Raw genomic sequence first — 23,375 nt, 5'->3', positions numbered from 1 at the left:
ATGGAACTTCCAAATGGTGTTGTGGGAACATTCCAAGTATGGGACTATGTGGTGTTTGCTTGCCTGTTTGCGGTATCTTCTGGTATCGGAGTCTTCTTTGCCATAAAGGAGAGGAAAAAGGTGTCGTTAAATGCATTCTTGGCTGGCGGACGGCAGTTGACTTGTGGTCCAGTGGCACTCTCTCTCACAGCCAGCTTCATGTCAGCAGTGACTGTTATTGGAACTCCCTCAGATGTATACCACTTTGGGGCTACATTCATTTTCTTTGGCATTGCCTACACATTGATGGTGATCTTCACAGCAGAGCTCTATCTTCCCGTATTCTATCGGTCAGGTATCACCAGCATATATGAGGTACAACTATAAAAATTCCCATCATACACCATGCAGATATTCAAGTGTTCTCTTCCTGCTCTGGTATTGAACAGATAGAACTCTACAACAGATAACAGAACAGATATATACTGTATGTATGTATGTATGTATGTATCATCATCATCATGGTCATTAAGACAGTGATGGAAATCAACAGAATTTGTGTGCTTTCTTCCTCAAAGTATTTTGAGCTACGCTTCTCTAAGATGGTCCGTATAGCTGCTACTGCCATTTACATAGTGCAAACGGTGAGTAGGAAACTATTTGCTTATATGAAGTAACAATAATTTATTTCATTCAAAGGTCAGACTGAAAGCACTATTTTGTGACACCTTACAGATTTTGTACACAAGTGTAGTGGTGTATACTCCAGCTTTAGCTCTCAATCAAGGTAAGATTATGTAGACCTTACAGCACTAATGATAGATTTATGCAGCAATTAAAATGACATTTATAGTCATCTTCTACTTGCATAATACCATAATTATTAGGTTAATCAATCTTCTAATATTATTTCCAAACACACTACCCACAGTGACAGGGTTTAATCTCTGGGGATCCATATTTGCTACTGGATTTGTCTGCACCTTTTACTGTACAGTGGTGAGTAGGTGGTGCTGGCAGTTTTTTTTTTTTTAAAGGAAGCAGCCAAGTTACTGCTTATCAACATTAAAGCCAGCAGATCACATCTGTATTTTTGTATCTGTGTGTGGTACAGGGAGGACTAAAGGCTGTAGTCTGGTCCGATGCCTTCCTGATGGTGGTGATGGTGACTGGTTTTCTCATGGTTCTGGTACAGGGCACACATAAAAATGGAGGAATCAGTGCAGTATGGGAGACAGCACAGGCTGGACAAAGACTAAATGTGTTTGAGTATGTATCACCTAACCTTACATGCACACATGCATTGAGATAATGTTGTCAATAGTACCCATCTGTCTAACATCTATGTATGTTTTAAGCAAGTTAACTGATGGACATTAACAAGTGGATATTACTATTTATTCTATCCACATTCACCGGATATGAGCAATTGCATGCTCCGATTAGCTCATATACCGTGAGTAGAGAAAAACAAAATGGCAGAGCTTATTGCTGAACCAACTGAAGACCAGATAAAAATTCTATTCGAAAAAACAACCCAAAAAATAAAAAAAGCAACAAAATATGGAATAAAAGTATTTTTTTCATTTTTCAAGAATTATTATTATCGTATTTTTCACAAATTGCTACTATCATTTTGCCAGTTTATTTACATTCTAAGCAGAAATGATTTTGGTGGATATTTTGTATAAAGTTTTAATTTATTGAATTTGTGAAAATAAAAATGCTCTGTTTCTCAAAATCCAGTGAATGTGGATAGAATAAAACAATTATTCCACTCAATCTTATCATACATGTCTTATAGCCCACTCGGTGCTACACGCCTTGTCGGCTATCAGCTCATGTACGACTCGATTTCGTGGAATGACTGTTAAATATACACAATAATGCATGTTAAACCTGTTGGCACAAATTTCTTTGTTCAAATACTATTCAAATGTTCACTATCACATCTTTGTACTATGTACTATGTAACATGTAATTAGCCTGGAAAAACATGCATCAAATTATAAATGAAAAATGTAATTAACCCTTTGATGCAAAACATAGGTCAAAAGTGATCCGGCTGAGTTTTTATCGTCTATATCTTTGCAATAAATTAATTCCATCATTCAGTATTCAAGGTATTCCGCAATTAACTTGTTTTTGATCATCATACATCCTTATTTTATTTTTTCCTTTCTTACTTTTTGAATAAAAACCCTTTTTGTATCGCTACCCTTCTAATGCACAACATGGGTCAAAAACGACCTGCATTCATTTTCCAGGTTATTTCATGTATGGCTGAGTGTTTCTATGATATACTTTTGAAATAAATTCATTTTGTCATTTACTTTTCCAAATATGCAGTAAATATCTTGTTTTTGTTTAGCACAAATCATTATTTTTATTTTTCCTTTCTTAAGTTATGAACAAGCACAGCTTTTGTAATTCTACATCAAGTTTACACACATGGGTCAGAAACGACCCGCATGCATTTACTACAGCGTTTGGTGGGAACTGTGAATCGTGCTTGTGTCAGACATTTCACAGCTCAGCACAGCGCCCTTTGCCCATCTAATACATGGAAGTAATGTTTTTCAATTGTTCTAACATTACCTTAGAAAAAAATTGATTATGTTTAGGTTCCCTTGAGAGTGAGTAGATTACTTGTCAGAAAGTTACAAGTAATTACTATTAGCTACCGAGCTGTTGACATATTCTACTTTAGTTAGCTAATTTTATTGTAGTTGGCTTAGCTAACTACATAGTTAATAAATAAATAACTGGCCCCATTCACTGCTAAAGTAATTACTTGAAACAAATTATTATTATAGTATTAAGACATTTAATTTTAAATCACACTTGGATGACCCATGTGTAGTAATATAAAAAGTAATTTTGTTCATAAAGTAGGAAAGAAAAAATTAAATTAATGATTTGTGATAATTAAAAACAAGATATTTAAAGAATACTTGGAATATTTAATCATAAAATAAATTGATTTCAAAAGATAGAGCAAAGAAAAACTCAGTCAGCATGAAATAACCTGGAAAATGAATGCGGGTCATTTTTGACCCATGTTGTGCATTAGAAGGGGTGTGCATATGTTTTGCATCAAAGGGTTAACTGTAAAATTGCAGTTTAAGATAAAAATCATGAATTTTGCCTTCACGTGATTTTTCTCTGCTAAAGAAAGCAAGTGTTCACATTTAATGTGGTTTATGCGACAGAAATGCAGTGTAGTTCTACCTCTGCTATACATCCAGTTTAAGATGATAAGCTCATTAATAATCAAAGGCTTTAAAAACTAAAACATTTAAGTCATTAATATTCAAATCTATTTTTAAAGGTATTTATCAGTGTGTACTCTTTTTTTTTTTTTGTAGCTTTGACCCCAGTCCTCTGAGACGTCACACGTTCTGGACAGTCTCTGTTGGGGGCATGTTCACATGGCTGGGCATCTATGGTGTAAACCAGTCCATCATCCAGAAGTGTATTTCCTGTAAGACAGAGACCCATGCTCGCTGGTCAGTTCCTCTATAATAGAATAATTAAAGTGAAGGATACCAAGGTTCCTGAGTGGCACAACAGAAAATCATTTGGAGATATCAAGTTCAAATTTCAATGCTTCTACAGATATCCATGGTTAGTAATCACAGACAGCAAAGTTGGCCATGCTCTCTGGCATATCCTCTTTCTTAGCAACACTAGCTGTCAGCCCATGCATGCAGCAGTGGGTGGATAGCACTTTCCTCCAAGTGTGTTACATAGCCCTGTGATGCAGCTCTTCAAAAATATGCATTTGTCTTCCTTCACATGAAGCACATGATCCCCGCCTTCTCCTTTTGGTAGCTGTCGTACGATAGGAGAGAGCTGACTGGTGGGTGGGAATTGGCCAAGACAAAATTAGGGAGAATATCAGGGAGCTAGTTAGCTAGATAGATAAAGAGATAGTTAGTTAGTTAGTTAGTTAGTTAGATAGATAGATAGATAGATAGATAGATAGATAGATAGATAGATAGATAGATAGATAGATAGATAGATAGATAGATAGATAGATAGATAGATAGCAGAGTGTTTGACTGATGACAGTTAATTTTTTTTCTCTCTATCTATCCTTGTCAGTGCTCTGTATCTGAACCTGCTGGGTCTCCTGCTGATTTTATTCTGTGCTGTGGCCTCAGGACTCATCATGTACGCTTTCTACTCCCATTGTGACCCCTGGACAGCTGGTTTTGTGACAGCTCCTGACCAGGTGACACTGTTACGTCTCTTTTATGCATGAGCTAAACTAAAATTATGCCTGATTATAGTAGTTAGCAGTTGTAAGCATAACTGTGAACATCTTTACAGCTCATGCCATACTTTGTACTAGAAGTACTGGGCAAATTTCCAGGTCTGACTGGACTGTTTGTGGCTTGTGTCTTCAGTGGGACCCTCAGGTAAATTAGCTGTTGACCTAACCTTTTTTCACATTAAATGCTTTGCAAGATATTTATATGTATGTTGCAACCCCAATTCCAGAAAAAGTTGGGACGCTGTGTAAAGCATAAATAAAAACAGAATGTGATGATATGTAAATCATGGAAACCCATATATTTCATTGAAAATAGTACAAAAACAACATATCAAATATTGAAACTTTTATTGTTTTTTTGAAAAGTATATGCCCATTTTGAAATTGATGCCAGCAACACATTTCAAAAAAGTTGGGACAGGGGCATGTCTACTACTGTGTTGCATCACTTCTACTTTTAACAACACTCTGTAAATGTTTGGGACCTGAGCAGGCCAATTGTTGAAGATTTGAAAGTGAAATGTTGTCCCATTCTTGCCTGAAATACAGTTTCATTTGCACAACAGTTCAAGGTCTCCTATGTTGTATTTCTGCGCTTCATAATATGCCAAATGTTTTCAGTGCCAATGTTTTTAATATGCCAATTGTATTTCTGCGCTTCATAATATGCCAATGTTTTTGTCTTACTGAAATAAGCAAGGCTTTCCCTGAAAAAGATGTCATCTAAATGGCATGTTGTTTCAAAACCTATATATATATCATTCAGCATTAATGGTGTCATGTGCACAAATGCCTCCCCATACCATCACGAATGCTGGCTTTTGAACTAAGAAAAGAGAGAAAGAGAGAAAAACCTTTATTATTCGTCACATGCACACTTCAAGCACAGTGAAATTCATCCTCTGCATTTAACCCATCTGAAGCAGCGAACACACGCACACACTCAGAGCAGTGGGCAGCCATACCAGAGCGCCCGGGGAGCAGTCAGGGGTTAGGTACCTTGCTCAAGGGCACCTCAGCCCAAGGCCACCCCACGTCAACCTAACTGCATGTCTTTGGATTGTGGGGGAAACCGGAGCACCCGGAGGAAACCCACGCAGACACGGGGAGAACATGCAAACTCCACACAGAAAGGCCCTCGCTGGCCACTGGGTTTGAACCCGGAACCTTCTTGCTGTGAGGCGACCGTGCTAACCACTACACCACCGTGTGCACTAATAACAAGCCACATGGCCCCTCTCCTCTTTATCCTGGAGGACAGCGTGTCCGTGATATCCAAAAAAAAATTCAAATTTGATTTGTCAGACCACAGGACAGTTTTCCACTTCACCTCAGTCCATCATAAAAGAGCTCAAGCCCAAAGAAAGCGGTGGTGTTTCTGGATATTGTTTACATATGGTTTTAACTTGCATTGGTGGATGCAGTGACAAATGGTGTTCACAGATGATGGTTTTTGGAAGTGTTCCTGAGCTCATGCAGCGATTTCCACCACAGAATTGTGTCTGTATTTAATGCAGTGTCGCCTGAGGGCACAAAAATCACAGACATCCATTGTTAGTTTTCAGCCTTGTCTCTTGCATACACAGATTTCTCCAGATTCTCTGAATCTTTTAATGATATTATGTACCATAGATGATGTGACCCCCAAATTATTTGCAATTTTACACTGAGTGATGTTATTCTTAAATTGTTGCACTGTTTGCTCACGCAGTCTTTCACAGAGCGGTGAACCCCTCCCCATCTTTACTTCTGAGAGACTCCGCCTCTCTGGGATGCTCTTTTTATACCCATTCATGCTACTGACCTGTTGTCAATTAACCAAATTAGTTGTTTGTTTTTTGTTAACATTACACAACTTTTCCAGTCTTTTGTTGCCCCTATCCCAACTTTTATGAAACATGTTGCTGGCACAATGTGCAAAATGAGGATATACTGTATTTTTCAAAAAACAATAACATTTGTTGTCTTTATACTATTTTCAATGAAATATAGGGTTTCCATGATTTGCAAATCAACACATTCTGTTTTTATTTATGTTTTACACAGTGTCCCAACTTTTTTCGAATTGGGGTTGTACATTCAGCGCTTTATGGCTTAAACAAACGTTTGTGGCATAAGATGTCTGATCTCTGTTTTAACTTAGACATCAAATTCCACAACATTGGAAACATGGCGGCACGGTGGTGTAGTGGTTAGCACTGTCACCTCACAGCAAGAAGGTTCTGGGTTTGAGCCCAGCGGCCAACAGGGGCCTTTCTGTGTGGAGTTTGCATGTTCTCCCCGTGTCTGCATGGGTTTCCTCCGGGTGCTCCGGTTTCCCCCAGAGTTCAAAGACATGTGGTTAGGTTAACATGATGTGGCCTTGAGCTGAGGTGCCCTTGAGCGAGGCATCTACCCCCCCAACTGCTACCTGGGTGCTGTTAGCATGGCTGCCCACTGCTCTGGGTATGTGTGTGTGCTCATTGCTCATGTGTGGGTGTTCACTGCTTCAGATGGGTGAACACACACACACATGAGCAACGTGAGCAGAGAGGAATTTCACAAGTGTACATGTGATGAATAAAGTTCTTCTTCATTCATAATCCTGAAATGAGTTCCTGCTGTTTGTCGGTTTCAGCACAGCGGCTACCAGTATCAATGCTCTGGCCACAGTGACTTATGAGGACTTTGTGAGCCAGTGTTTCAGAAACCTCTCCAACAAAATGGCAATGTGGCTCAGCCAAGTCCTGTGTAAGTACAACTATGATTTTTAAATGACATTTATATTTTCTTACTCGCTTCAGCTGATAGTTGTGCGTGGTTATACCTACAGATCATAAAATAGTATAGCATAGAGTAGCATAGCATAGCATAGAGCATCTTGATATTTTCAACTGCTGTTTGATTTATGTGGTTTACAGCTGTATAACACTTTCCTGGAAAAGCAGTAAAAAATAAAGCACTGATCATTTGACCTCGGGGGTGAGGAGTCTGTGTATTGTTCCAGAGAAACATGAAACAAATTTATAATAAGAAGGTGAAATCTGAATTAGCTACAGTATATGCTGAATAAGAAATATTCCCCATGTCCCCAGGCCATACCCAGGAGATGTCAGGAGGCTTAACTCTGACAGTGATTGTGTTCCCTCCTGCAGGTGTGATGTTTGGAGCGATCTGTACCAGCATGGCAGTAGCAGCATCAAAAATGGGAACAATTTTGCAGGTGAAAGTCAGCATCACATATTGTGTTACAATTTTACTACACAATTTACCCATTTACATTTGATCATTTCATGCACCTTGTGTATCAGAATTACAGATTGGGATTATTTATATAAAGATGCAAGTGTAAATGCAGATTTAATTCGGATTACAAATCCAGTTCAGGTAATCTGATACATGCCACAGTTAATAACCCAAACCCTTCCCAATACTATGCCATCATGCACAAATTCATGCCATCACGAATACCAAATTTTCTTTTAAGGAGATATTGTGCACTCAGTAGTTAAAGGTAGACTGCCTTTCAGATTTCTCAAGTGTGGGTCATAAAAATAATTTTCCCTGACACCCAATTATTTTTGTTTAGTGGACCGAAAGCTACTGAATTCAAATCACAGACTTCCAGTTTTATTAATGTTTTTAAAAATAGAACATTTCATGAATTTAGGGCTACGTGGCCCTAAATTCTCTGCTATTTTTTCCTGCTTCACCATGACCCAATTCAAGATACTACGTCATGCATCACGTGGTGGGCTTTCCCTGTTCGCTCAAGGCATTTGTGGGATACAAATTTGAAACAGGAGAGAAAAATGGAGGACGTGAACGTGCGAATGAAATGTGAAAGACCGACTACATTAATGGAAAGCGAGAAGAAAAGACGCTATATTGCAAAGGAAAGGAAACACAGGACCAAACTAATAAAGGTCAACGAGCACCTCGGTGTGATCAGCTGTTCATTCAGCAACAAAATTATGTAACTGTCAGTGCACGGTCAAAGGTAAACCTGTGCATGCGCACACGGACTTCCTCTGTCTAGTTGACTGTGTGAAGCAAGTGATTTCATGTATATAATTTTCTAGGGAATCCCCTCAAATTAAATAACTTCCCAGCCACTGAATGGCCCGATATTTTGTGATATTTTGACCAAATTTCCGAGGGAACTAAATTTCACCGATTTAAAGAAATCGAAAGGCCATCTTGCTTTAAGGTTTAGGACCATCACCAGTTATAAGCTAAGTGTAGTAATTTACAATGAACAGAGGTTTGTAATGTGTATTTGTAGTGAACCAGTGATTTAGAACAGGTTTGTGTGATTAGATGTCCTGAGTGGGGCTGCATGGTGATGTAGTGGTTAGCGCTGTCGCCTCACAGCAAGAAGGTCCTGCGTTCGAGCCTAGTGGCCGGTGAGGGCCTTTCTGTGTGGAGTTTGCATGTTCTCCCTGTGTCTGCGTGGGTTTCCTCCGGGTGCTCCGGTTTCCCCCACAGTCCAAAGACATACAGGAAGACTGTGTCTGTGTATCAGCCCTGCGATAACCTGGCGACTTGTCCAGGGTGTACCCCGCCTCTCACCCATAGTCAGCTGGGATAGGCTTCAGCTTGCCTGCGACCCTGTAGAACAGGATAAGCGGCTACAGATAATGGATGGATTCTGTGAAATGGAGTTTGTCTTTAAAGACAAAGCCCATGCGATGGATATGTTCACTCAGAAACAATAGTAAAATACTACACCATACATTGTCACTGGGATGGTTTCCTCAACGGTACACCTTTTGTACCTTTAATATGCATCTTTCACCTGAAATATGGATATAGTATTTCTTTCAAAATAATTTAAGGTACATACTGTAAATGGACCATAATTAGTTTGGGTATTATTTTTTAGGGTACATTTTACAAGGTAAAAGATACACACTGCGAAAAGTAAAGCCTTCAAGGTGCCACAACTGCACCAAGGAATGCTACCATTTAGTAGCCTTTTTTCTGAATGCTGAATGTCAGACTGGCTAACTGAACACACTCTTAAGTACAAGATTACATGCAAGCATTTAAAATCTTATCAAGGTACAGTCCAGATGCAAAATACATGAAAAGACTTAGAGTAAGCAGATGTTATTGTTGCTTATTAATCCCTTAATCAGAGTAATATCTGCTTTTCTCTGCTCTAGGCCGCCCTCAGTATCCATGGCATGTGTGGAGGGCCGATGCTTGGTGCCTTCTCTTTAGGAATTTTATTCCCTTTCACAAACACTTTGGTCAGTGCAAATCCCATTCCAACACACAGGACACCCAATTTATTAAAGATTTTAAGGTTGAGAAAAAGGTATGATGTTTGCCCTAACATTAATCAAACCTGGTCTTCCTTGCTCACTTTTAATTTTTGACAAGGTATCTGAAAGAGGCACAGAGTAATTGCAGAGCATCAGTAGCTAACTCTACCATGCTGTGTTGTGTGCTCTGCCCTCAGGGAGCTATAGGAGGTCTGATACTGGGCACTTCTTTGTCATTCTGGCTGGGAGTGGGAGCCTTCATCCACCCTGCTTCCCCCAACAGCACCCGCCCCCTGCATCTGAGCACAGAGAGCTGTAACCTATTGAACACCACAGCTACTGCAATCACTCAGACAGCCAGCTCAGATACAGAGTATAGTACATTATGCTTATACTACTCTACTATTATAACAAGCTGAAAAGGCAAGAACAGCAAATTGATGAATTTGCTAATCAAACCCAATTAAAGGACTGCACCCCCATTTTTCTACCTACTCTCTGTCAAAAATGTTGATATTTCTCTGAGAAAACGTTTACATGCACATCCAAATCGAGCTACTGTTGGTAATCGAGCTAAGGGTCCCAGCAGGGGTGCCAGAGAAATCCAATCCTACATGCACACAAGGAAATCGAGCTATTGTCTGAGGTACATTGTGCACCCGAGCCACAGGTGGCGCTACACGCCCCATCGTGTTGGTACATTTCCGGTTGTCATCATGAAGAGCTATTCAAGAGTATAAACAAAGTTATTCCATGTTCACAAGTTCCGTGTTCAAGCTGTTAGGCTTGCTCTAATAGACTGTATGGCTACAAACTGTCCTGCGCAGACCACTGTTTTGTAAGACAACTTATTTTGCACAATTGTATATTTTTCTAAAGTCCATTTTTTGCTTACAAAAAATATTTTTCTAAAGTCCATTTTTTGCTTACAATTTAACTTATGTCTTAATAAACACACAAAAAGTTCAATTGTCCCCTCCTAGAACTGCCACCTTATTGTGGTGGAGGGGTTTGTGTGCTTGAATGATCCCAGGAGCTATGTTGTCGGGGGCATTATGCCCCTGTCAGGGTTTCCCAAGGCAGACAGGTCCTAGGTGACAGGCCAGACCAAGAGCAGTTCACCAAAAACCCCTATGGAGAAAAAAGCAAGGACCGTGACGTCGCCTGGTATGACGCAGCCGGGGCCCCACCCTGGAGCCAGGCCCGGGGTTGGGGCTCGTATGCGAGCGCTTGGTGGCCGGGCCTTTGCCCATGGGGCCCGGCCGGGCTCAGCCCGAAGAGGTGACGTGGGCCCGACCTCCTGTGGGTTCACCACCCACAGAGGTAGCAGTAGGGGATTGGTGCAGTGTGGATTGGGTGGCAGTCGAAGGCAGGGGCCTCGACGACCTGATCCCCGGACACAGCGGCTGGCTGTTGGGACATGGAATGTCACTTTGCTGGGGGGGAAAGAGCCTGAGCTTGTGCGGGAGGTTGAGAGGTACCAGCTAGAGATAGTCGGGCTCACCTCCATGCACAGCTTGGGCTCTGGAACCCAGCTCCTCGAGAGGGGCTGGACTTTCCACTTCTCTGGAGTCACCCGTGGTGAGCGGCGGCGGGCTGGTGTGGGCTTGCTTATAGCTCCCCAGCTCAGCCGCCATGTGTTGGAGTTTACCCCAGTGAACGAGAGGGTCGCCTCTCTGCGCCTTCGGATTGGGGAGAGGGCTCTTGCTGTTGTTTGTGCCTACGGGCCAAATAGCAGTATAGAGTATCCGGCCTTCTTGGAGTCCCTGGGAGAGGTACTGAGGGGTGCTCAGACTGGGGACTCCATTGTGCTACTGGGGGACTTCAATGCTCACGTGGGCGACGACAGTGACACCTGGAGGGGCGTGGTTAGGAGGAACGGCCTCCCCGATCTGAACCCGAGTGGTGTTTTGTTATTGGACTTCTGTGCTAGTCACGGTTTGTCCATAACGAACACCATGTTCGAGCATAGGGGTGTCCATAAGTGCACGTGGCACCAGGACACCTTAGGTCGGAGGTCGATGATCGACTTTGTAGTCGTTTCATCTGATCTCCGGCCCTATGTCTTGGACACTCGGGTGAAGAGAGGGGCTGAACTGTCAACTGATCACCACCTGGTGGTGAGTTGGATACACTGGCGGAGGAGGAAGCTGGACAGACCTGGCAGGCCCAAATGTATGGTGAGGGTCTGCTGGGAACGTCTGGCCGAGCACTCTGTTGGGGAGGTCTTTAACTCCCACCTCCGGGAGAGCTTTTCCCAGCTTCCGAGGGAGGTGGGGGACATTGAGTCTGAGTGGACCATGTTCTCTACCTCCATTGTGGACGCAGCTGTTCGGAGCTGTGGCCGCAAGGTCTCCGGTGCCTGTCGTGGCGGCAATCCCCGAACCCGGTGGTGGACACTGGAAGTAAGGGATGCCGTCAAGCTGAAGAAGGAGTCCTATCGGGCCATGTTGACCTCCGGGACTCCTGAGGCAGCTGACGGGTATCGGCAGGCCAGGCGTGCTGCAGCTCGGGCAGTTGCGGAGGCAAAAACTCGGAACTGGGAGGAGTTCGGGGAGGCCATGGAGAAGGACTAATCGGTCGGCCTCGAAGAAATTCTGGCAAACCGTCCAGCGCCTCAGGAGGGAGAAGCAGTACTCTGCCAACACTGTTTACAGTGCGGGTGGGGAGCTGTTGACCTCGACTGGGGACATTGTCGGGCGGTGGAAGGAATACTTTGAGGATCTCCTCAATCCCACCGTCATGTCTTCCACTGAGGAGACTGAGGCTGATGACTCAGAGGTGGACTCGTCCATTACCCAAGCCGAAGTCACTGAGGTGGTTTGCAAGCTCCTCGGTGGCAAGGCACCGGGGGTGGATGAGATCCGCCCTGAGTATCTCAAGTCTCTGGATGTTGTGGGGCTGTCTTGGTTGACACGCCTCTGCAACATCGTGTGGCGGTCGGGGACAGTGCCTCTGGAGTGGCAGACTGGGGTGGTGGTCCCTCTTTTTAAGAAAGGGGACCGGAGAGTGTGCTCCAATTATAGGGGAATCACACTTCTCAGCCTCCCAGGGAAGGTTTACTCCAGGGTACTGGAGAGGAGAATTCGACCAATAGTCGAACCTCGGCTCCAGGAGGAACAATGCGGTTTTCGTCCTGGTCGCGGAACACTGGACCAGCTCTATACCCTTCATAGGGTGCTCGAGGGTTCATGGGAGTTTGCCCAACCAGTCCACATGTGCTTTGTGGATCTGGAGAAGGCATTCGACCATGTCCCCCGTGGTATTCTGTGGGGGGTGCTTCGGGAGTATGGGGTTCGGGGCTCTTTGCTAAGGGCTGTCCGGTCCCTGTACGAATGGAGCAGGAGTCTGGTTCGCATTGCCGGCAGTAAGTCAGACCTGTTCCCAGTGCATGTTGGACTCTGGCAGGGCTGCCCTTTGTCACCGGTTCTGTTCATAATTTTTATGGACAGAATTTCTAGGCGCAGCCAGGGGCCGGAAGGAATCCTGTTTGGGAACCACAGGATTTCATCTCTGCTTTTTGCTGATGATGTTGTCCTGTTGGCTTCTTCAAACCAGGACCTTCAGCATGCACTGGGGCGGTTTGCAGTCGAGTGTGAAGCGGCTGGGATGAGAATCAGCATCTCCAAGTCCGAGGCCATGGTTCTCAACCGGAAAAGGGTGGCTTGCCCTCTCCACGTTGGTGGAGAAGTCCTGCCTCAAGTGGAGGAGTTTAAGTATCTCGGGATCTTGTTCACGAGTGAGGGAAGGATGGAGCGTGAGATCGACAGGCGGATCGGTGCAGCCTCCACAGTGATGCGGTTGCTTTACCGGTCCGTCGTGGTGAAGAAGGAGCTGAGCCAAAAGGCGAAGCTCTCAATTTACCGGTCGATCTATGTTCCGACTCTCACCTATGGTCATGAGCTTTGGGTAATGACCGAAAGAACAAGATCGCGGATACAAGCGGCCGAAATGAGTTTCCTTCGCAGGGTGGCTGGGTGCTCCCTTAGAGATAGGGTGAGAAGCACAGTCACTCGGGAGGAGCTCGGAGTAGAGCCGCTGCTCCTCCACATCGAGAGGAATCAGCTGAGGTGGCTCGGGCATCTTTTTCGGATGCCTCCTGGACGCCTCCCTGGGGAGGTGTTCCAGGCATGTCCCCCCGGGAAGAGGCCCCGGGGAAGACCCAGGACACGCTGGAGGGACTATGTCTCTCGGCTGGCCTGGGAACGCCTCGGTGTTCTTCCCGAGGAGCTGGCCGAGGTGTCTGGGGAAAGGGAAGTTTGGGCTTCCATGCTTAGACTGCTGCCTCCGCGACCCGGTCCCGGATAAGCGGAAGAAGACGAGAAGTTCAATTGTTTTGTTTTTATTGACATTCTTCAGATGTTGGACATATATATACACACACACACACACACACACACACACACACACACACACACACAAATACAGTGACTTGTTTATGTACACAATTCACAGCTATGCAACAGCTGTATTTGGTGATACAGTAAGTGAGCTAAATTTTAACAGTGCAAACAATGCCACAAAAAGAAAAGATTCATGCCGTTGTCATGATTCGTTGTCATGCCGACCGAGGCTGTTGTTTCCCGCTTGTGGTCTCGTCACTCGTCACTTCCGGAAGGGGCAGTGCTGAAGTAAGTAGCTCGACTACGTAGCTCGATAGGGTTTACATGCACTAAGTAGCTCGGCTAAAATCGCATAATCTAGGTTGTGTAACTCGATTACGAGAAATCAAGTTCGGTTCGATTTCAGCCTAGCTAAGATGTTTCCATGGCATTTAGAACTTCGATTTCAGTCGAGCAACGGCAGAAATTCGATTTTCTCTATGTGCATGTAAACGCACTGAGTGAACTCATTTACTTAAACTGCTCTCATGGATTCTTTAACCAGAGGTATTAAATTTAACTGATTCAATTTAGTTGGCCTTTGTAAATTGACATGGGGTTTTGTGTAATTCATTTTTTCAGAGCTGAGTCTATTTTCCAAGAGGAAAGAATTTGTGGTTATGGATTATGACTGTAGTTTTTGCCTGACTGGATACTACAAGACCTTGGGGGAAATAAGTAATAAGTAACTGGAATGACTTTTTGCCGTATTGCGCCAGTGTTAGAAAGTTGAATAAAAATACGCAAGAACAGATTTGGTAAAAACATTCTCATGTGTCTGTTGTGTTGTAATTTGCATTATATAGTCACTTACTTTAAATGCTTCTTGCCCTTGTAAATATGTTTTAAATGAGTTTAGAGAATTTTTTTCAGTACCAGGAAATGTCAGGATTGTTATTATCTGTAGTAATTGCACATAAACCCCAAGAGCACTGGAGAGAAATTAGGTTGGAAAAAAAAAGGCTACTCCCTCATACTCCCTCTTCACAAGTATGTTTTAAAATATGCTATGAAGAAAAAAAACATGCTAGTCAAAGACTAATGTCATTAAAAGAGTTACTATTATTATCAGTAATATGTAAAATCAATCTCTACTGTCCATGTCATGTGCAGATCTGTGCCGGCTGAGTCCTGGTACTCCATTTCCTATCTCTACTTCAGTGTAGTGGGTTTTCTGGGCACAGTTATAGGAGGCCTGCTCATCACACTGATAACAGGTGAGATGGGATGTTTGCTAGAACATATTTAACAGTTATTCCATGCAAGCGAGTTGTACATGAGCTGATAACCGATGAGGTGCGTACAGTGGTATGCAAAAGTTTGGGCACCCCTGGTCAAAATTGCTGTTACTGTGAACAGTTAAGCAAGTTGAAGATCACTACGTTCAGACTGCAACCTGAAACGACCCATATCCGATTTTTTTGCCCATATGCGACCTGTATCCGATTTGTTATTGACAATCTGAATGACACAGATCCAATTTTTTCACATGCGACCCAGGCCGCTTGGATATGTGGTCCTAATTCCGATGCATATCCGTTATTTTCACATGCGACTGCAGTCTGACCGGACAGGTCGCATTCATGCGACCTACACGTCATCAACAAGAGACAAACGTCACTATTCTGCGTTGGCTAATCCCGCCTCTTTGGTGGAAAACAACAACATTTGTACAGTTTTCAGAATTTAAATAGACTTTTATAGAATTGATCAAGCTAATGGTGGATTTGGTAGGGACCTGGATGTTGATCTGTTAGCCTGATTAAATAAAACAGTTTCTATAACTGATTTATAACTTAAACCATCCTGTATTACAAGATTATAAGATTGTTCTGGAAATTTCCAGTAATTTGACACCTTTGGTCTCATTAGTCTGCTGCCCACATTAATCAGATTATTGTGTAGTTCCGCCGCCGCCACAAAAACCACATCGCCAGGTCTCGCCTCATCTCCATGCTTTACTTGCAAACTTGAAGAGTGCGCTTTTTTTTTTACGTATTACGTAGATGTGGGCGGCACGGTGGTGTAGTGGTTAGCGCTGTCGCCTCACAGCAAGAAGGTCCGGGTTCGAGCCCCGTGGCCGGCGAGGGCCTTTCTGTGCGGAGTTTGCATGTTCTCCCTGTGTCCGCGTGGGTTTCCTCCAGGTGCTCCGGTTTCCCCCACAGTCCAAAGACATGCAGGTTAGGTTAACTGGTGACTCTAAATTGACCGTAGGTGTGAATGTGAGTGTGAATGGTTGTCTGTGTCTATGTGTCAGCCCTGTGATGACCTGGCGACTTATCCAAGGTGTACCCCGCCTTTCGCCCGTAGTCAGCTGGGATAGGCTCCAGCTTGCTTGCGACCCTGTAGAACAGGATAAAGCGGCTAGAGATAATGAGAATGAGAATTACGTAGATGTGCTTATTACGTGTCAATTTGCGCATGCGGGACACTTTTGGGTCGTTTTCCGTTCATATTGGAGATCGCATACAAGTCTCATATAATTGGTAATGTGAACGGCCTAACAAAAAAATCGGATTTCACAACAAATCGGATATGGGTCGTTTCAGGTTGCAGTCTGAACGTAGTGGATGAAATGATCTCCAAAAGGCATAAAGTTAAAGACGACTCATTCCCTTTATATTTTAAGCAAAAACAATTTTTTTATTTTTATCTTTTACATTTTCAAAATGACAAAAAAGGAAAAGGGCCCAAAGCAAAAGTTTGGGCACCCTGCATGGTTGGTACCTAGTAACACCCCCTTTGGCAAGTATCACAGCTTGTAAACACTTTTTGTAGCCAGCTAATAATCTTTCAGTTCTTACCTGGGGGATTTTCACACATTCGTCCTTGCAAAAGGCTTCCAGTTCTACAAGTTTCTTGGGCTGTCTTGCATGCACTGTTCTTTTGAGCTCTATCCACAGATTTTCAATGATGTTTAGGTCAGGGGACTGTGAGGGCCATGGCAAAACCTTCAGCTTGTGCCTCTTGAGGTATTCCATTGTAGATTTTGAGGTGTGTTTTGGATCATCGTCTTATTGTAGGACTTATCCTCTTTTTACTTCAACTTTTTTACAGATGGTGTGATGTTTGTTTCCAGAATTTGCTCGTATTTATTCGAATCCATGCTTCCCTCGACCAGTGAAATGTGCCCTGTGCCACTGGCTGCAACACAACCCCAAAGCATGATCAATCCACACCCATGCTTCAGAGTTGGAGAGGTGTTCTTTTCCTGGAATTTGGCACTCTTTTTTCTCCAAACATACCTTTGCACATTGTGGCCAAAAAGTTCTATTTTGATTTCATCAGTCCACAGGACTTATTTCCAAAATGCATCAGGCTTATTTAGATGTTCATTTGCAAACTTCAGACACTAAATTTTGTGGCTAGGATGCAGGAAAGGTTTTCTTCTGATGACTCTTCCATGAAGGTCATATTTGTTCAGGTGTCGCTGCATAGTAGAACAGTGCACCACCACTCCAGGGTCTGCTAAATCTTTCTGAAGGTCTTTTGCAGTCAAACAGGCATGGGCATCACCACCATTGAATGTGAAGGGGACGTGTCCCCTTCACATTTCATAATTCTTCGTTTGGACCGCCCCCACACACACACATTTAACATAAAATATTAGTTCACCCAGCATCGTTTCTATTGCTTCGTGAAAGAATCCATTCCACTTGATCGATAAGAGAATACACATACCACTGAAAATCCACTCTGGGTTTTCCAGGCGTTACCTACAACAACTCACCACACACAAGTGAAGTGAATCTCAGTGCAAGCAGAGACATTTTGGTGCAGCTGCTCGAAAGTGGAGGATGTAACATCAGCCCCACTGCCACCTCACAATGACTAGCTTTTGCTAAAACCTTATTCTTTTGTTATATGCCCTCAAAATTAACCCTAGGCCACGTTAAATTAATGTTCAACTAAACAATGAAATAAGCTTAGCCTAATGGGGTATTCTTGGTTGATAATGAGTTGTTTGCAGTATTTGTTCCTCCCCAGACACAATGGACATAAGGAAATTCTTTACAAAGAAGCAGAAAGTCAGTCAAAATTTCCCCACAGGACAGGGTTTTTTGTCCCAATGGAAATGTTAGTGCAGTTAGCTGGCTAGTCAATGTTAGATGTATCAGCTAGCTTAATGTTAGCTATCATTTAATTCAAACCCAGTAGGCCTGCCTTATTGTAATGCCAAGAATGAGGTCAAGTCTGCTCTGATGATCTCATCTCATCTCATTATCTGTAGCCGCTTTATCCTGTTCTACAGGGTTGCAGGCAAGCTGGAGCCTATCCCAGCTGACTACGGGCGAAAGGCGGGGTACACCCTGGACAAGTCGCCAGGTCATCACAGGGCTGACACATAGACACAGACAACCATTCACACTCACATTCACACCTACGGTCAATTTAGAGTCACCAGTTAACCTAACCTGCATGTCTTTGGACTGTGGGGGAAACCGGAGCACCCGGAGGAAACCCACGCGGACACGGGGAGAACATGCAAACTCCACACAGAAAGGCCCTCGTCGGCCACGGGGCTCGAACCCGGACCTTCTTGCTGTGAGACGACAGCGCTAACCACTACACCACCGTGCCGCCTGCTCTGAAGATATTTATTGATTTCCTGTTGTGATTTGAAGAACTTGTTTGGTCTGGTCTTTGCCAGTTTTTTGGAAAGTAACATGGGGAATCAGTGTATGGCAGAGCATTTTTTTAACATAGTTAAATGGCCTCCCAGTGGCCAGATTTGGTCTCCTAGTCAATGCCAAACCAGCTTCACTGGGAGACCAAATTTTAAACCAAGTTATGTCTTATCATTTGGTTCAATCAGTTGCAATTAATTAACCAAGTACCATGTAAGTATACATTTAACAAGGAAAACGAAGATCTATGTTGTAAGATATGCACACAAGATCATGTTGGTTAAGAAAAACAAAACTAAAATTTGGTTACTGAGATGGCTGATGTCAGAATCTGATGTCATTACTGTGTAACTTTGAGTGTCTTTGACATAACATTTCTGCTTGGTAATTGCTCTTGATAGCTGTGTAGTCACTGTAGTGTGTTTGTCTGTATGGTGATTGGTGAACCGTTTTGCATCACAGAATATGCCGCAGCGGTGCAGCCGCATGGACTCTGGGGCCTGTGATTGTATTGCCCAGACCAGTTGGTCTCCTAGTGGAAAATCCTTAAAAAATGCTCTGGTGTATGGGGAAGGAATAGTAGAAAGGAAAACAATGGAGAGATGGATGTTATTCCAGGTGGATTGTGAAGGAAAGGGGGATAAAAGTTCTGAAGTGGTAGAAATTGTGGTGGCACCAATGTAAGAAGGAGTTATATCTATAAATCTATTTGTTATACTAATCTGTAAATGTTACTGTAGTACCACCATTGCATGTAGGTTGACAAAGCTGCACTTGTTCATTGTGTGAAGTTATTTTTTATGTGTCACCGTTGCTTGACACAGTGTGATTTTGTGTTAAAGTTTGCATGATGCCATGTCATGCCTGTTCATTGTGTGAAATTATGAATATTCTTATTTTTAAACATACAGTTGAGTGTCACTATTGCTTGGCACAGTGGCATGTTGTGTTACATCTAAAACTAAATAAAAAAGGAAACACAAAATAAAAAGTAAAATGCGCCCATAAAGTCATTGTTGGTGATAAATTTTGTCACATTCATCTCATTATCTTAGGCAGAGCGGTGGGTTTAAAAACAGGCTGATGAATATATGGACTAGTTGAATGAGGACTTATTGTTGAGTCTCTAAAATAGTCATTGAATTAAATGACTTTTGTAGGTAAAATTAGGTGTTTAACAACCTGTTAAAAATACACCAGAATGCAGGAAATGGCATCTAATTAATTACAAATTTTCTGGGGGAGGACCCCCAGACCCCCCCACATTAAAAATGTTTCTGATGCCCCTGAAAACAGGGTTTTTTATTTGCCTTTCTAGCAATCCAACGAGCAGTTCTTTCAGAAAGTTTTCTTCATCTTCCAGACCTCACCTTGATCTACACTGTTTCTGTTAACTGCCATTTCTTAATAACATTACAATCTGAGGAAACAGCTTCCTGAAAACACTTTGCTATGTTCTTTTAGCCTTCTCCTGCTTTGTGAGTATCAATTATTTTATTATTCAGAATGCGAGGGAGTTGCTTAGAGGAGCCCATGGCTGTTGATTTTAGGGACAAGTTTGAGGAGTCAGAGAATTTATACAGCTTTGAAATCTGCATCATCTGACCTTTCCTAACGAAGAATTTGAACGAACCTTGGTAAAAGTTACCTAAGAACTCAAATGTATTGGGGTGCCCAAACTTTCGCATGGTGTTCCTTTTCTTTTTTCACTCTCCAATTGTACAAAACAAAAATAATACACAATCTTGCAGAAAACGCTGAAAAGAAACATGTCGTCTTCACCTTTATGCCTTTTGGTGACCAGTTCATCTTCTGCTCACGTAACTATTCACAGTAACAGACATTTTCAGTAAGGGTGCCCAAACTTTTGCATGCCACTGTAGCACCGAGTTGGCTATAAGCCATGCATGACGAGATTGAGTGGAATAACTGTTTTATTCTATCCACATTCACTGGATTTTGAGAAACAGAGCATTTTAATTTTTTTTACAAATTGGATAAATAAAAACTTTATACAAAACATCCAACAAAATAATTTCCGCTTAGAATGTAAACAAACTGACAAAATGACAGCAGCACTTTGTGAAAAATGCTATAATAATAATCCTTGAAAAATAAAAAAAAATATGTCCTTACCATCAAATACTTTTATTCCATATTTTGTTGCCTTTTTGTATTTTTTTGGGTTTTGTTTTCGAGGAGAGTTTTTATTTCGTCCTCGGTTGGTTCAGCAACACGCTCCGCCATTTTGTTTTCCTTTACTCACGGTATATGAGCTGATATCCTAGTAGTAGAGTAGCCAATCAGAGCGCACGATTGCTCATATCCAGTGAATGTGGATAGAATAAAAACATTTATCCTGTCTTTCCCTATCACGCCAATTTTACAGTTTTCTGTTACACCTAGTTAGCAAATGCACATAAATCTGTCTGTGTATATTTCAGAACAGACAGTTTAACCCTTTGATGCAAAACATGGGTCAAAAGTGACCTGGCTGAGTTTTTATCTTCTATATCTTTGCAATAAATTAATTCCATCATTCAGTATTCAAGGTATTCCTCAATTAACTTGTTTTTGATCATCATACATCCTTATTTTATTTTTTCCTTTCTTACTTTTTGAATAAAAACCCTTTTTGTATCGCTACCCTTCTAATGCACAACATGGGTCAAAAATGACCTGCATTCATTTTCCAGGTTATTTCATGTATGGCTGAGTGTTTCTATGATATACTTTTGAAATAAATTCATTTTGTCATTTACTTTTCCAAATATGCAGTAAATATCTTGTTTTTGTTTAGCACAAATCATCATTTTTATTTTTCCTTTCTTAAGTTATGAACAAGCTTTTGTAATTCTACATCAAGTTTACACACATGGGTCAGAAACGACCAGCATGCATTTACTACAGCGTTTGGTGGGAACTGAATCGTGCTTGTGTCAGACATTTCACAGCTCAGCACAGCGCCCTTTGCCCATCTAATACATGGAAGGAATGTTTTTCAATTGTTCTAACATTACCTTAGAAAAAAATTAATTATGTTTAGGTTCCCTTGAGAGTGAGTCGATTACTTGTCAGAAAGTTACAAGTAATTACTATTAGCTACCGAGCTGTTGACATATTCTACTTTAGTTAGTTAATTTTATTGTAGTTGGCTTAGCTAACTACATAGTTAATAAATAAATAACTGGCCCCATTCACTGCTAAAGTAATTACTTGAAACAAATTATGATTATAGTATTAAGACATTTAATTTTAAATCACACTTGGATGACCCATGTGTAGTAATATAAAAAGTAATTTTGTTCATAAAGTAGGAAAGAAAAAATTAAATTAATGATTTGTGGTAATTAAAAACAAGATATTTAAAGAATACTTGGAATATTCAATCATAAAATAAATTGATTTCAAAAGATAGAGCAAAGAAAAACTCAGTCAGCATGAAATAACCTGGAAAATGAATGCGGGTCATTTTTGACCCATGTTGTGCATTAGAAGGGGTGTGCATATGTTTTGCATCAAAGGGTTAAACACACAAAACCTGAGACTCAGTGCTTTTGCTATACATTAAGTTTGCATCAGATATTCCAGCATTATTTAGTGGAAGTGCCTGTTGTCTGTTCACAGGCCCTACTAAGCCACAGGAGGTGCAGCCAAGGCTGATTCGGCCAGTGTGTGACCTGTTCTGCTTTTGTTCAGAGAAATACAAGACCATGTGCTGGTGTGGTGTCAACCATGCAGAGAGCAACATGGTGAGACACCTAATGTACACTGATTAAAGAAAACAGAGTGTGCATACTTTGAAAAAAAAAAAGATTCTTTTACTGTTTTTTTTTTTCCCCAGGAATTGGATGGCATGGATTTTGGAACAGCGTGTGAGAATCACCTGGATCAGGAGATTAAAACTGAGATAAATGAAAGCAATCTGAATAACAGGATGCAGGATGAGACTTACATTAATGCAGCTTTTGTCCCAGACAGAGCTGCCAATGTTCTGTCTACAAACCTATAAGCTTGAAAGATTAGTAAAAAAAAAAAACACCAACCATGTCAATTAAAAGATACAGTCAATGATTTATTACAGAAAAGAGTGATATCCAAATTTATTCTATAGACGTCTTGTACAATTTTTTCATAGTTTTTTTTTAACATGTAAACAGGGATGGTGTAAACAAAATACGCTGTTGATATTGTTAATGTCACCATATTAATCAAGTACAAATCAGAATGCACTGAATGTGATATTGTATCGAAACATTCTGCATGGTGCATACTGGGCTCCTAACTGGCCATCACCAGCTCATTTGATGGGATGAAAGGTCAGCATTTAATCCTATGATCTCATTGAGTGAGCACATATTGCTACTGTTGTTACTGTTTAACATATTACCCGTTGTTAGTCATTACAGTTGTGCATATCTTACTAATGCATAATGGATCTTAAACTCTCATAACTACAATCATTATTATTTTCTGAAAGCAATGTAAAATATCATGTCATAGCCATTGCTGATTTGAAAATAAATGACATTTCAGTTTTGTGTCACAATAACAAGTGCTTTTGTTCCTAAGGAAATAAATATATGTTTAAATATGGACCTTCAAGGTGTTTTGCATGCTTTATGTAGCCTACTGTGTTAAAACTCATTTTTGTTATACATGCCTGTGTCAGGCATTTCCAATATAGATATTTTGTCCACAGCAGAATGTGTTCAATAGATACCAAAGTACATTATTGTTTCATCAATAAATAAGCTTTGTTAGAAGAGTGAGACAATTCATTACCAGGCTGCTGGAAATCATTACTCAGAGGACTAGACCAATTCCAGGGTAAGCTGGTCTAATTGAGACTGAACTT

At 41.7% G+C, this 23,375-nt stretch overlaps 1 protein-coding gene across 1 annotated transcript; it reads left to right on the top strand.

Annotated features, from left to right (window-relative positions):
- Positions 1 to 22,529, top strand: slc5a12 (solute carrier family 5 member 12). Its single transcript, XM_060909583.1, has 15 exons — positions 1 to 354; positions 558 to 623; positions 715 to 766; positions 911 to 978; positions 1,094 to 1,248; positions 3,348 to 3,488; positions 4,087 to 4,216; positions 4,315 to 4,403; positions 6,876 to 6,988; positions 7,393 to 7,460; positions 9,406 to 9,492; positions 9,705 to 9,880; positions 15,003 to 15,106; positions 22,145 to 22,269; positions 22,362 to 22,529. The coding sequence occupies exons 1-15, from the start codon at positions 1 to 3 to the stop codon at positions 22,527 to 22,529; spliced, it is 1,896 nt and encodes a 631-aa protein (XP_060765566.1).
- The last annotated feature ends 846 nt before the right edge of the window (positions 22,530 to 23,375 follow it).

Source organism: Neoarius graeffei, chromosome 2 (assembly GCF_027579695.1).
Source record: "Neoarius graeffei isolate fNeoGra1 chromosome 2, fNeoGra1.pri, whole genome shotgun sequence".
In the NCBI taxonomy this organism is placed as follows: Eukaryota; Metazoa; Chordata; class Actinopteri; order Siluriformes; family Ariidae; genus Neoarius; species Neoarius graeffei.
Note: the sequence above shows the minus strand (reverse complement) of the source record. Positions and strands in the feature narration are given on the sequence as shown.